Source organism: Catharus ustulatus, chromosome 11, assembly GCF_009819885.2.
Source record: "Catharus ustulatus isolate bCatUst1 chromosome 11, bCatUst1.pri.v2, whole genome shotgun sequence".
In the NCBI taxonomy this organism is placed as follows: Eukaryota; Metazoa; Chordata; class Aves; order Passeriformes; family Turdidae; genus Catharus; species Catharus ustulatus.
Genome location: NC_046231.1, coordinates 19,528,530 through 19,540,914, shown reverse-complemented (window position 1 = coordinate 19,540,914; position 12,385 = coordinate 19,528,530). Strand labels below are relative to the sequence as shown.

The 12,385-nt window shown below is 59.1% G+C and overlaps 1 protein-coding gene across 5 annotated transcripts in view; it reads left to right on the top strand.

Annotated features, from left to right (window-relative positions):
• GSE1 (Gse1 coiled-coil protein) overlaps nucleotides 1-12,385 on the top strand; it is a 97,919-nt gene that overhangs the window by 72,009 nt on the left and 13,525 nt on the right. For all 5 annotated transcript variants that reach the window (XM_033069740.1, XM_033069738.1, XM_033069739.1 and 2 more), the window contains exon 3: nucleotides 10,352-10,570. In XM_033069740.1, coding sequence (XP_032925631.1) covers nucleotides 10,352-10,570 — 219 coding nt within the window. The remainder of the gene's footprint in view (nucleotides 1-10,351; nucleotides 10,571-12,385) is intronic.

Sequence of the window (12,385 nt, the reverse complement as noted above, 5' to 3'; positions counted from 1 at the left end):
TGCTGCCTTTCTCTTGTGGCGTGTCCCCCCCTTTTCCCTCGCCTTGGCACCGGCTGTCGGCACCTGCCGGGATGCTCCTTGGCACGGCACCGCGGCACGTGCGCGGGCACCGCCGGCGGAGGCACCGGCGGTGGCAGCCGGGGAGGGGGAGAGCAGGGCCAGCCCTGCCCCGAGCCTGGCAGCAGGAGCATCCCCTCCCTCTAATTTTATGACTGATTTTTAACTTTATTTCCCAAACGCTGCGCTTAATTAAACCCAGGCGCCTCTCGCCGCGAGCCCGACGTGGGGGATTTATGGCTCCAAACATCGACCCCCGCCGAAAAAACCCCTCTGACAGATTCTTCTCCCGGATTCCGAGTGGGGGTGACGCTCCAAAACCCCCCCTCATGCCTTGCAAGATGCTTTGAGGGGGAAAGACGGCTGTGCTTCAGCATCCCCAAGCTTCCTCCTTCCCCCCTTCTTTTAATAATAATGCTTTAAAGATGTTTGACATCTGTAACAAACAGCTGGCATCCTGTTATGGAAGAATGTCCTTTTATTTCCGAGCAGGTTGAACTGTCATTAATAGTATAATTAGGTGATTATCGGCATACAGCAGAAAACTGCTTAATTGCACAGCCAGCTTTCCGAGGATCCCAGCTCCTTTATTGCTGGATTTGTTTTAGGCGCCTGAATTTTTTCGCACTGTTTTGTTGGGTTCGGTTGTTGGTTGTCTTTTTTTTTTTTTTTTGCCACGTTGATGATTATTATTTTTTAATGCTTGTGACAGCTGGGGGAATGTGGCAGCACCGAGGGGGGGGGACACACGCCAGCGCTGGCACTTGTCCCCATGTGTCCCCCCCCTTCCCAGTGCCCCAGGGGGTTCAGTTTTAACCCTGTGCGTGCTGGAGTTGGGCAGAAGGGCTTAGAGGGGGGGGTTTTGCTGGGTGCAGCACCCATGACTGGAAGCTGAGAGTTATTTAAGGCAATAAAAGAGATGTCTTTGTTGGGGAGCAGAGCCGTGGCACCTGCTTGGAGGGCACCCATCACCCTGGGCATCCTTCACCCATCCTCACCCACCCCTCCCTGCTGGGACCCTCCTTTTGGAGCTCCGTGTCAAACCAACACTGTTCCCTGCTCTGCTGCCGTTCTGTCACTCCACCGCCATCCCCACCCTCATCCCTGTCCCCGGGATGTGTGGGTTTTGGGGGCAGAGCAGCTTTTTTGGCGCCTGCCAGACAATAGCGCTTTGTATCTCCCCCCGGTGCCGCCAAACACACTTGTTAGCGCCGCAGCTTTGTGCTGTAAATTTCCATGGAGTAATTACGTCTTAATTTATGATAATCCCGGGCGGGCGGTGGAGGGGGGCAAGCGCCAGTCAAGTTTGGAAGTTGCCCGCCGGGTCCGGGGTCCCCCGTGGCTCCTGCTGACCGTGAACTCCACGGCCGTGAACTTCGAGGAGCATCCCCGAGCAGAGAACCGGGGGCAACAGCGAGGCAGGGATTTGGGATTTGGGATTTTTGGGGTCGGTTTGTAGGGTGGGAGTGTCCCCAGCGCTGTGGTTGGTGTGTGTCCCACCCCGGGGTCGTGCTGGGGTGAGTGTCCCATCCTCTGTGTGTGTGTCCCAGTGCTGGCTCCCCCGACCAGGAGGGAATTTCTCGTTCTCCCAAGCCCCTGGCACCGCTCCGGCGTGGGGCCGGACCCTTCCCCCTTCCCGGCTCTGAATGGCTCATCCCGCCTTTGTCTGGAGGGCTTATTACCGGCAAAATAGAGCTCTTTTCCCTCGGCCTTCCCAGCGGGCAAATTAGATGCTTTGGCAATTTGCGAGGAGGAGGAGGAGGATGGGGAGGGGAGGAAGGCTCTCATCGCCCGGAGGGTGACCACAATGCCAGGCAGGATGTTGGCATCTCCAGCACGGGTGTGGGAAAGGGAGAGAGGGGGTCCCTGTGTCCCCTCCAAAGCCACCACGGTTGGAATCCCGTGGGGTTTGGGGAGCCTCCCTCCGCAGGGATGCACGCCTGGTGTGCTGAGCATTCCTGCATCCTGGCATCCCACTGCCCCTGCCAACGGGGCCTGTGGGCACCCTGTGCCCTGCTCCAGGGTGGGATTTTTCCCCTGGAGGGTGGTGAGAGCCATGAGCCGTGCCCGCTGCACCTGCAGCCGGGTCCCCGTTGGGAGGCAGCGTGCACCCACTGACATTTGCCAAGCGTAAAAATTCAATTAATTCCAGCAGGCAGATTAAATATAAGTGAATTTTAATAATTTGCTCGAAAGGCTGAGGATTACTGTAGGCAAAAAGGGAAGATGCTGCTCCTGGGGGCACAGGCTGGCCTCCCAGCACTGGCACATGGGATCACTGGTGTTAATCACCCTAAATCCCGGCGTGGGAAGAGAAGAGGGGTCTGCTCCCCTGGTTGGGGTTTTGGTTGATCTTCCTTGCAATGAGGAGCATGCTGGATCTGTCCCACCAGTGCTGGCAGCGTGTTCCTGTCCCCAGCAGTCTGGCTCCAGGGACATCTCTGCTCTTTCAAACCTTCCTCCTTTTTCTGTGGGGCTCTGTGAAAAGGGAGACACTGATCAAGGCAGCCCTGGTGATGCTGCAGGTGCTCCCAGGCTTGGAGAAATCCAAGGTCTTCCCTAGACCTTCACAACATGAGGGACATGGGGCACCCATCAGGAGCAGATGGCACTGGTATTGGGAAAATGAAAATCCACACAGCAAATTCACTGTTTGTTGGGGATAATTTCTTATCCCAATGTAAAACCTTCACTCTGGCCCATCTGCACCACCAGAAACTGCTGGGGGTCAAGGGGGGACCCCCATCCTGCCTGGACCCCCCTATCCCACCCAGACCCCCCCCCCATCCTGGCCAGACCCCCAGCTCTGCAGCAGGATTGATGGAGATTGCCTGTGACCTTTGCTAGGACACGAGGAATTACCATTAATACTCCTGTATTTCCGGACTTCGCGCCATCCATAAATCTCATATCAAGCCGGGCGGGCGGCGTAATCTGCCAGGCTGTGTTATTAATGCTCCTTATTAATACTCATTATTAATGCCTGTTATTAGTACTCGTCATTAATACCTGTAATTAATGCCCCTGAAGCCTGGCATGAGCTGCCCCATAAATGGGGTGAGGGATGGGGGCTGCACTGAAGCCCTCTCTGCTTTTTGGGGTGCAGCTGGGAAGTCCCAGGTGCCAGCAGAGTGACCCATCAGCAGCAGGGACCCCCTGTGGGCACCCATCCCATGATGGGGACAGTTTTTGGCAGTTTTTTCGCAATGCTGCAGGGGGGTGGCACGAGACATCTGCTCACCTTGTCCTGGCACTTCCCAGCTGTGTCCTGCAGCCCCTTCCCTTGGCTGAGTCCTGGCTCCCTGCCCTGCCTGCAGCCCCCTGGCCCTGCCTCCCCCTGCCCTGCCTGCAGCCCCCTGCCCCTCTCTGCACCCCTCTGCCCTGCCCCTGCCCCTCCAGGACCTGCCCCACACAAGATCCAGCCTGCGTGAAACTCTAATCTCCAATTTTATTCGCTCGGCTCCAGCCGATTTGCATAATCCACATAATCACCCTGGTTTTAATTGCCTACAACTCTGCAGAAAGATCATGTGGTTAAGTGGTAAATCATAATTAGATAAATAATTGGCTTGGCCGCAGCAAGCTGCTTTGTTATACCTGCCATCTGCTGGGCAAGGGATCCTGCGCCCAAAACAATGCGCCGCTGCTGCACGCCTGCGCCAGCCTGGGGACATGGGGACATGGGCCACGGGGATGTGGGCATGGCAGGGCAGCCTGGAGGTGCCAGGCATTGCCTGCTCTCGGGCTGTGCCGTGACTGGTAGCGCTGTGCAAGCCTTGGCAGCGCCGTGTGGCACCTGGCTGCCACCCAGGTGTTGCCCAACAGCTCTGTGGAATGCTCAGCACCACTGTGCAGTGCCCTGTGGCACCTGGGAATGCCCAGTGCTGCCTCCATGGGATGGCCAGCAGCCCTGTGCAATGCCCAGTGGCTCCAGGGAATGCCCAGTGGCACCATTTCATGCCTGGCAGCACCAAACAATGCCTGGCAGTGCCATTAAATGCCCATCAGTGCTGTGCCAAACTCTCTCTCAGACCATACCCAGCATCCCTGTGCAATTCCCAAATCTCCCCCAGCCAATTCCCAGTATCTCAGTGCAATGCCCAGTCTCCCCCAGGCAATTCCCAGTGTCCCAGTACCATGCCCAGTCTCCCCCAGGCAATTCCCAGTGTCCCAGTGTAATGCCCAGTCTCCCCCAGGCAATTCCCAGTATCTCAGTGCAATGCCCAGTATCTCCCAGGCAATTCCCAGTATTGCAGAGCAATGCCCAGTCTCTCCCAGTCAATTCCCAGTGTCCCAGTGTAATGCCCAAATCTCCCCCAGGCAATTCCCAGTATCCCAGTGCAATGCCCAGTCTCTCCCAGGCAATTCCCAGTGTCCCAGTGCAATGTCCAGTCTCCCCCAGGCAATTCCCAGTGTCCCAGTACCATGCCCAGTCTCTCCCAGTCAATTCCCAGTGTCCCAGTGCAATGCCCATTCTCTCCCAGGCAATGCCCAGTCTCTCCCAGTCAATTCCCAGTGTCCCAGTGCAATGCCCAGTCTCTCCCAGGCAATTCCCAATATCCCAATGCAATGTCCAGCCTCCCCCAGGCAATTCCCAGTGTCCCAGTGCAATGCCCAGTCTCCCCCAGGCAATTCCCAGTGTCCCAGTGCAATGCCCAGTCTCTCCCAGGCGACTCCCAGTGTCCCAGTGCAATGCCCAGTCTCTCCCAGGCAATTCCCAGTATCCCAGTGCAATGCCCAGTCTCTCCCAGGTGATGCCTGGCAACCCCAGGAGTGCCCAGTGCCCCACTGAGCCCCAGAAGACACCAGTGCAAAGGGGTGAGGGCTGTACCCCACTTCCCCCAAAGCAGAGGGATCCTCAGGAGACAGCTGGCACTTGGATCTGGGCATCAGGAGCCAAGAGGAGCTGCCCACCCAACCTTTAAACTGCAGAGGGGAGTTCAGGGCTCGGCAGCACCCTTGGGGCACAGAGCCTTGATTTTCCAAGCTCCCAGCTTGGAAACAGGGCAAAAACAGGGTAGAAAGTTGCTTTGAAGTAAATATTTCCCTGGCTCAATTTCCTGGGGGCTGAAAATGCTCCCAGAGCTGCTTGGCTGGGCTCAGGAAGGCCGGGGAGGGAGAGAAACCACCCAGCATCGCTCCATCCCCGGGCTGCGCCCTCCAAACGAGCTCTTATTAGTTTGCTTGTTGTCGTTTGCCAGATCAATGGTCCATGGAGGAGTGATCGATGGAGGCCCAGCCAGATAATAGTGCTGGATGCTCAGGGCCGTGCCAGGCTCCACGGGGAGCCCCAAATCCAAATCTCACCATGGGAAACCCATCCAGGCCCCTCCAAGGGAATGGGGGATGTTCCCAGGATGGGCCCGGTGCTCTGCCCTGAGCATCCTAAAATTGGACATCTCTCTGTGCCTGGGGACACTTGGGGACACCCAGCCTGGCCACCTCCCTTCATTTCAGCTGCGTGCTGGGAAGTGGGGAGGGAGGGCAGGAGAGCGGGCTGCGATCGATCAATTAATTAATTAATGGAGCATGTTGGAGGTGCAGCAGCAGAGCTGCTTTAATGAGGGGTGGAAAACGTGCGGCGGCTCGGCAGGACATCACCGGGAGAGGAGCTGTCCCCTCTGCCTGTCCCCTGCTTGTCCCCTGCCCCGGGGGGTGACAGGGTGTGTGACAGGGGGACGATGGGCACGTGCTGGCCCTGGCCCCCTGCCCTCCATCCTGGCTGCATCCAGGCAGAGGGAAGGGGGGCTGACAATGCGAGGCCATTAGCATTGAAAATCCATGCAAGAGCAGCTGTTCCTGCTTGGAGCGTGCAGCTGGATGCGGCTCCGGAGCGGGAGCACAGGCGCTGAGAGAGGGGGGAAAGGCTGAGGGGGGACCTCATCACCCCCAAATCCCTTGGGGAACATCGGCAGTGAGTGTGGTGGAGCCTTCCAGAGGGGCTTGGCCAAGTGGGCTCCGTCCCAGCTGCGGTGCTGCGGGGTGGGTGCGGATCCATCCCGGGGGAGGAGGATGCAGGATGCTCGTCTCTCCCCACTCCCTCGGCCTCCCACCGCACTGGGTTTTTTTCCGCTCCATTTGCCAGGGGCTGGAGCTGCTGCCTGATCGTATTTGGTAATAAATTATTAGTTCCAGCACTTGGGAGCCCGGCAGCTCAAAATAGCTGCTTTAAGAGCGGGCGGCTGGTGCAGGTCGAGTTCAATGGCAATCTGCTCCCAAGGGCACTCCACGCTCATTAGAGGCCTTTCAAGGTGCTGGGAAGGGGGCAATGCGGAGCCAAGGTGCTAAACCTGCCCACTTCCCGTTTCCCGACAGCAGAACGCCGTGCCCATGGATTTCAGGGCGCGGGGAGCCCATCCCTGCCCCTCGCTGCCCGCTCCAGCCTGCCCGCAGCGGCTGCCAAGGGGTTTTATTTGTCTCCAGCCCCACCAGGCAGCCAGACTGGTTCTGCTCTCGCTGCCGGAGGAGGCTCCCGCTGCCAAAAAACCCGCCAGCATCATCAGGAGCAGATGGAGAGAACATGGCACGCTCCCAGCTCCCGGCTCCCAGCCCTGAGCCGGGGATGCGGGGGTTCGGGGGGGCGGCTCCGGGAGTCAGGGCTTTGGGGTCCTGTGCCGCCGGAGATGCCAGCCCCATGGCGAGTGCCATGTGTGGCGCTGCGGGAAGGGTGAGGGGAGCGTGGCAGTGACCCTGCCATCCCCGCTCCTCCTCCTCTGCCTGCTCCCTCGGGCAGGCAGCCAGCGGGCACCGGGAATGCCAGACACTCCCTGTACTGCTGTGCCCGGGCACATGCTGTGGGAGGGACGGGGACAGGGTGACACATCGCCTGCTCCCTGCTCCCCAGCCTCCCTCGTGGCTTCAGCGGGGGATCCAGGTGGCCCCCACAGCCCCCCTGCCTCTGTGTGTGGGGTACAGGCATCAGTTTTGCAGGGGAGTGCCAGCTCTGTACCCACACAGGGCTGGGGACAGCGGAGGGACAGCTTGTCCCGTTTTGGGGTTCATTTCCCCGCCCTGGTGAGGCAATGCTGCCATGACCCCGGGCTGCTCCAGGCACCAAACTTGACCTGTTTTTCCGCACGGATCTGCTTGCTGGGAGAAGCAGCTGGGGAGGGGCAGAGCTGGGGGAGCCCCACCTCACCGTGGGGAGTCACGGCGTCCCCAGCCACCCTCAGGGGTGAGCGGCACCCACGCCGTGCCGGGGATGGGATGCCAGAGGGATGGGGGTGCTACCGCATCCGAGGGTTACAACGTGGGGGGATGGAGTGTGGGAGCCCCGCATCCCATCCCATCCCATCCCTGTATCCCATCCCATCCCTGTATCCCATCCCATCCCTGTATCCCATCCCATCCCATCCCTGTATCCCATCCCTGTATCCCATCCCTGTATCCCATCCCTGTATCCCATCCCATCCCATCCCATCCCTGTATCCCATCCCATCCCACCCCAGTGAGGATGCTCCCGCCCAGCCAGCTCTCCGTGCCTCAGTTTCCCCAGCTGGCGGCTGTCCCGCGGAGCAGCCCAGGGACGCCCGGACAGACGGACGCCAGCGCCGGCGGGGCACGGCGGGTGAGCGGCGCTGCTCGGGCCCCAGCCGGGGCGGAGGCGCCGATTTTATCACCGGGAGGGAGCGGCAGAACTGGTTTGGAGCGCGGCTGGGGCAGCGGCACGGCTCAGCCCGGGGGCCATGGGAGCTCCCCGCGCTCTGCCCGGTCACTCACCCGCTCCCGGCTGCCCTGCGCTCGCCTGGCAAATCCCATCGGGATCATGAGCTGGCCGGGAGGCGTTTGGGGCCGTGGGGATCAGCTGAGCATCACACGGGTGATGCCCTGCCGCCAGCCCCGTGCCCGTGTGCCAGGCTGCTGATCCCGTCGAGGGGTGGGAAGGCGTCTGCACTGGGGCTGGAGATGGGGGTTGTGTTGGGGTGAATAGGTGGGGAGGAGCTGGGGGGCACTGGGAAGTGTTTGGGGCTTTGTCTGGAGGTTATGGGGCAGTGCTGGGAGGATGCAGGGCTGTGCCAAGGGGATTCAGGGCTGTGCCAAGGGGATGCAGGATGGTGCCTGGGGATGCAGGATTGTGCCTGGGGGATGTGGGGCAGTGCTGGGAGGATTCAGGGCTGCGCCAAGGGGAGGCCAGGCAGTGCCTGGGGATGCAGGATTGTGCCTGGGGATGCAGGATTGTGCCTGGGGGATGTGGGGCAGTGCTGGGAGGATGCAGGGCTGTGCCTGGGGATGCCAGGCAGTGCCTGGGGATGCAGGATTGTGCCTGGGGATGCAGGATTGTGCCTGGGGAATGTGGGGCAGTACCTGATGGATGTGGGGCAGTGCTGGGAGGATTCAGGGCTGTGCCAGCAGGATGCCAGGCAGTGCCTGGGGGTGCAGGATTGTGCCTAGTGGATGTGGGGCAGTGCTGGGGGGATGCAGGATTGTGCCTGGTTGATGTGGGGCAGTGCTGGGAGGACGCAGGGCTGAGCATGGGGGATGCAGGATTGTGCCTGGGGATGCAGGATTGTGCCTGGTGGATGTGGGGCAGTGCTGGGAGGATGCAGGGCTGAGCATGGGGGATGCAGGATTGTGCCTGGGGATGCAGGATTGTGCCTGGTGGATGTGGGGCAGTGCTGGGAGGATGCAGGGGTGTGCCTGGGGATGCAGGATTGTGCCTGGGGATGCAGGATTGTGCCTGATGGATGTGGGGCAGTGCTGGGAGGATGCAGGGCTGTGCCAGCAGGATGCCAGGCAGTGCCTGGGGAATGTGGGGCAGTGCCTGGTGGATGTGGGGCAGTGCTCAGGGGTGAACGGGAGCTGCAAGCTGTGCCTGGAGTGCTGTGTCCCCTTTGGATGGTGCGTGGGCGCCTGGTGCTGCAGGCAGATCCCGGTGCCCCCCTCTCTCCAGGGAGCACCGAGCCCTCACCCGGGGCTGGAGCAGAGCCCGGGGGTGCCAGCACAGAGCCCGGGGGTGCCGAGGCCAGGCTGGCGTGGCGGGTTGGCTTCCCAGCTGTTCTAGTAATGAATTTACATGAGCCGAGCGTGTCGACAAGGCGGCAGTCAATGGCTGAGAGCACCGGAGTTAATAAATGCTTGTATAATGAGGGCAGAGGGGAGCTCGCCGCCGCGCCGGCCGCCTCTCCTGGGGCCGGGGGGCAAAGATTAATCAACGCTGAGTGCCCCCCGTGCCCCCCCGGCTCCCGCAGCGCCCGCCGTGCTTGCCTGCCCATCCGCGGGATGCTCCGGGGATGCTCCATCCACCCTCTCTGCAGAGGATGCTCCAGGTGTTCAATGCCTCGAGTTGCCTTCAGCCCTGCTGGGAGTTGGGGGCTGCCCCACGACCCCCCTGTCCTCCTGCCCACCTGGGAGCCAGGCTAATTTTAGGCTGGTGTTAATGAAGCTGCTGGGTGAAGTCTATTTTAAGGGCCCCTGACATCAGCAGTTGCTGTTTTGGGAGGTGGAGAGCCCTGGAGCAATTGGTGTGACAGCTGGGGGAGCTCAGAAAGGGCTGCACCCTCCTGCTCAGCACCTGAACCTCACTTTTGGGGTCACTGTGCCCTGTGGCACCTCGGAGCTTTGGGGTGCAGTGGTGGGGATTTGGGGTGTGAGGATTTGAAGGTGCAGTGTGGGGAGCTGTGCTGGGGATCCAGGGATGCAATATTTGGGTTTTGGGGGTGCAGTGGTGGGGATTTAAGGGTGTGAGGATTTGAAAGTGCAGTGTGGGGAACTGGGGGTGCTGTGCTGGGGATCCAGGAATGCAGTATTTGGGTTTTGGGGGTGCAGTGGTGGGGATTTAAGGGTGCAGTTCTGGGGATCCAGGGTTGTGTTACTGACAATTTGAGGGTGCAGTGCTGAAGACCCAGGGACTAAATATTGTTAATCCATGGATGCAGCAGTGGGAGTTTAGGGGTGCAGTGCTGGGAATCCAGGGATGCAATATTGGGAATTTAGGGGTACAATGGATTTGAGTGTGCAGTGTCTGGGATTTGAGGGTGCAATAGTGGCAGTTAGGGGTGCAGCAGTGCTGCTTTGGGTTTTGGCAGCACCAAAAGTCAGAGGACTGCGCCTCTTTCTATCACCTGCATCAGGTGCTGACGTCCCTGTGTCCCCAAAAACGCCCTTTCCATTCCTGCAGAGCTCTGCTGAGCCCTCCTGCTCTATCATCCAGGAGTTCAGTGGGATGCTGGGACGTGCTTCCCCCCACTGCCTGAACCTGGGGTGCATTTTAGGAGGGTGGATCTAAAGCAAAGACACTGTGTAAAAACCGAGGATCCCGTCTCCCCGTGTCTAACCTGGTGTGTCTCATCCGCAGGCATGAGCCATGAGCCGAAGTCGCCGTCCCTAGGAATGCTCTCCACGGCCACCCGCACCACTGCCACCGTGAGCCCCCTGACCCCGTCCCCCCTGAACGGCTCCATCGTTCCCAATGGCAGCCCCGCCGCCAGCAGCACTTTGTCCGTCCAGGCAGCACCTTCCTCCAGCTTCGCCGCCGCCCTCCGCAAGCTCGCCAAGCAAGCCGAGGAGCCCAGAGGTGGGGACAGGCACAGGGGCACCGACAGGGTGGGGACAAACACCCAGGAGCTGGTGTTTTCCTGGATTTCCCAGCTTTGCCTCCTCCTGCTGTCATTCTCGAGGGGGCAGTTTGGAAATTTGGTTCATCCAAGTTCTGTATCGCTCACTGCACCCTGGGATCAGCCCTGCTCCATCCCACCACGCTGCTTTTCCCCAAATTTGCTGAATTTCCCAGCTGAGCAGCCCCAGGAGGTGCCCAGCTCTTGTCACCCACATCCTCCATCACACCCCCCTGTCTCAGTTTGGATGTGGGATTCTAGTCCCCCCCTGCCTCATGGAGGGTATCCCATGGGAATTGCCTGGGCTCCCACACCCAGATGGGGAAGCAGGCAGTCCCCAGACTGGGAAGTGTTTCAGGAGACTGCTGGTATCATCAATTTGGGATGAAATAGTCTTTATCCCTGCTATTTGCATCAGTGGGTGCTCCCTTTGGATCATTGCCTGGGCACTTTGATCCCTGGAAAAAACACCTGACCCCTTTGCAAGATGTTTTTTGCAAAGACTTTTTGGAAGACCCTATTTTGGCACAATCCTTTTCCCAAGACCCCTTTTGCAAGGCTCTTTTTGGAAAATCCCTTCTGGAAGCACCGTCTACAAGACCCTCCTTGCAGCCCAAAAATCTCTGACCCTGAAGCATCAGCTGCTCCCAAGGAAACGTGTGGGGATACCAGGTCCCTGTAACTCTGAGGGAACCAGGTCTTGGTGATGCTTCATCTTCATTGGAAGCTCCTGGTTTTTCCCAGCTGCTTCCTCTGGAACCCATCTGCTTCCTTTGAAGCGATTGATTGAATTTGGGGAATTTTTTGCTTTTTTTCCCCTTGCACCCCACAGCTTGTGCCCTCCCTGTGCTGCTCAGCCCATTCCAAGGGACATCAGCAGGTTTGGGCATGGATTTTATGGCACTGGAGAGAAGCAGCCTCATTCCCTTTGGATTTCCCCTTAACACCTGCGTAGTTTGTTTGCAAAAACCCCTCCCTTGCCCATTTGGGTGCCTCAAGTGGCCCATCCAGAGGTTTTTGATCCGTGTGGGTTTGGCTGTGTGTTGGGAAGGGGTTTTTTCTCCTTGCTGCGTTTTTTAGCACCAGGAAACGAGTTGCTTTTCCCTCAAACCCTCACCCACTTCCCACAACAGGAGATGCTCCCTCCACCTCCCTTCCCACCCCGGGAGATGCTCCGCTGTGGCAGATGCCAGATCCACACAGGATCACTGTATTTTTTCCAGCTTTATGGGCTCACAGGTGTGCTGGCACATCCCTAGGGACATCCTGCTGCTCCACAGCATCCCAAACTGTCAAGGCTCATCCTGACTGACCCCTTCCCAGCAAAGCCCCACAAAGCCACTGCCTGCCCGGGAGCTGCTGCCTCTTGTCCTGCCCGGGGCTGTCCGCAGGGTGGGTTTTATTCCACCCCTCCTTCCCTTCTTTTTTCCCAGTTCTCCGTCAGGGTCTCAGCTGTTAATTACATTTGCCTGTCAGCCCGGGCTGCTAATCTGCTATCGCCGAGCGGGAAGCGGGAGGTCAGAAAACAAAGGTGACACCATCACACTGTGCCTCTTGTCATCTCCAATCCAGATTAGTTTCATTGACTAACTCCTGGCTGAATACCACCAGTTAATTATAACGATCACAAACCCTCCCGTTTAAAGCCACACAGCGAGAATTAAGGTTCTGAAGTAAGACTTTAGCTTCATTAATTGCCGGGCTCATTGTGATGGTATTGATTGTTAACGCTATCGCGTGGTGAGTAATGGCTTCCCAGCTCAGAGGGGATTAGG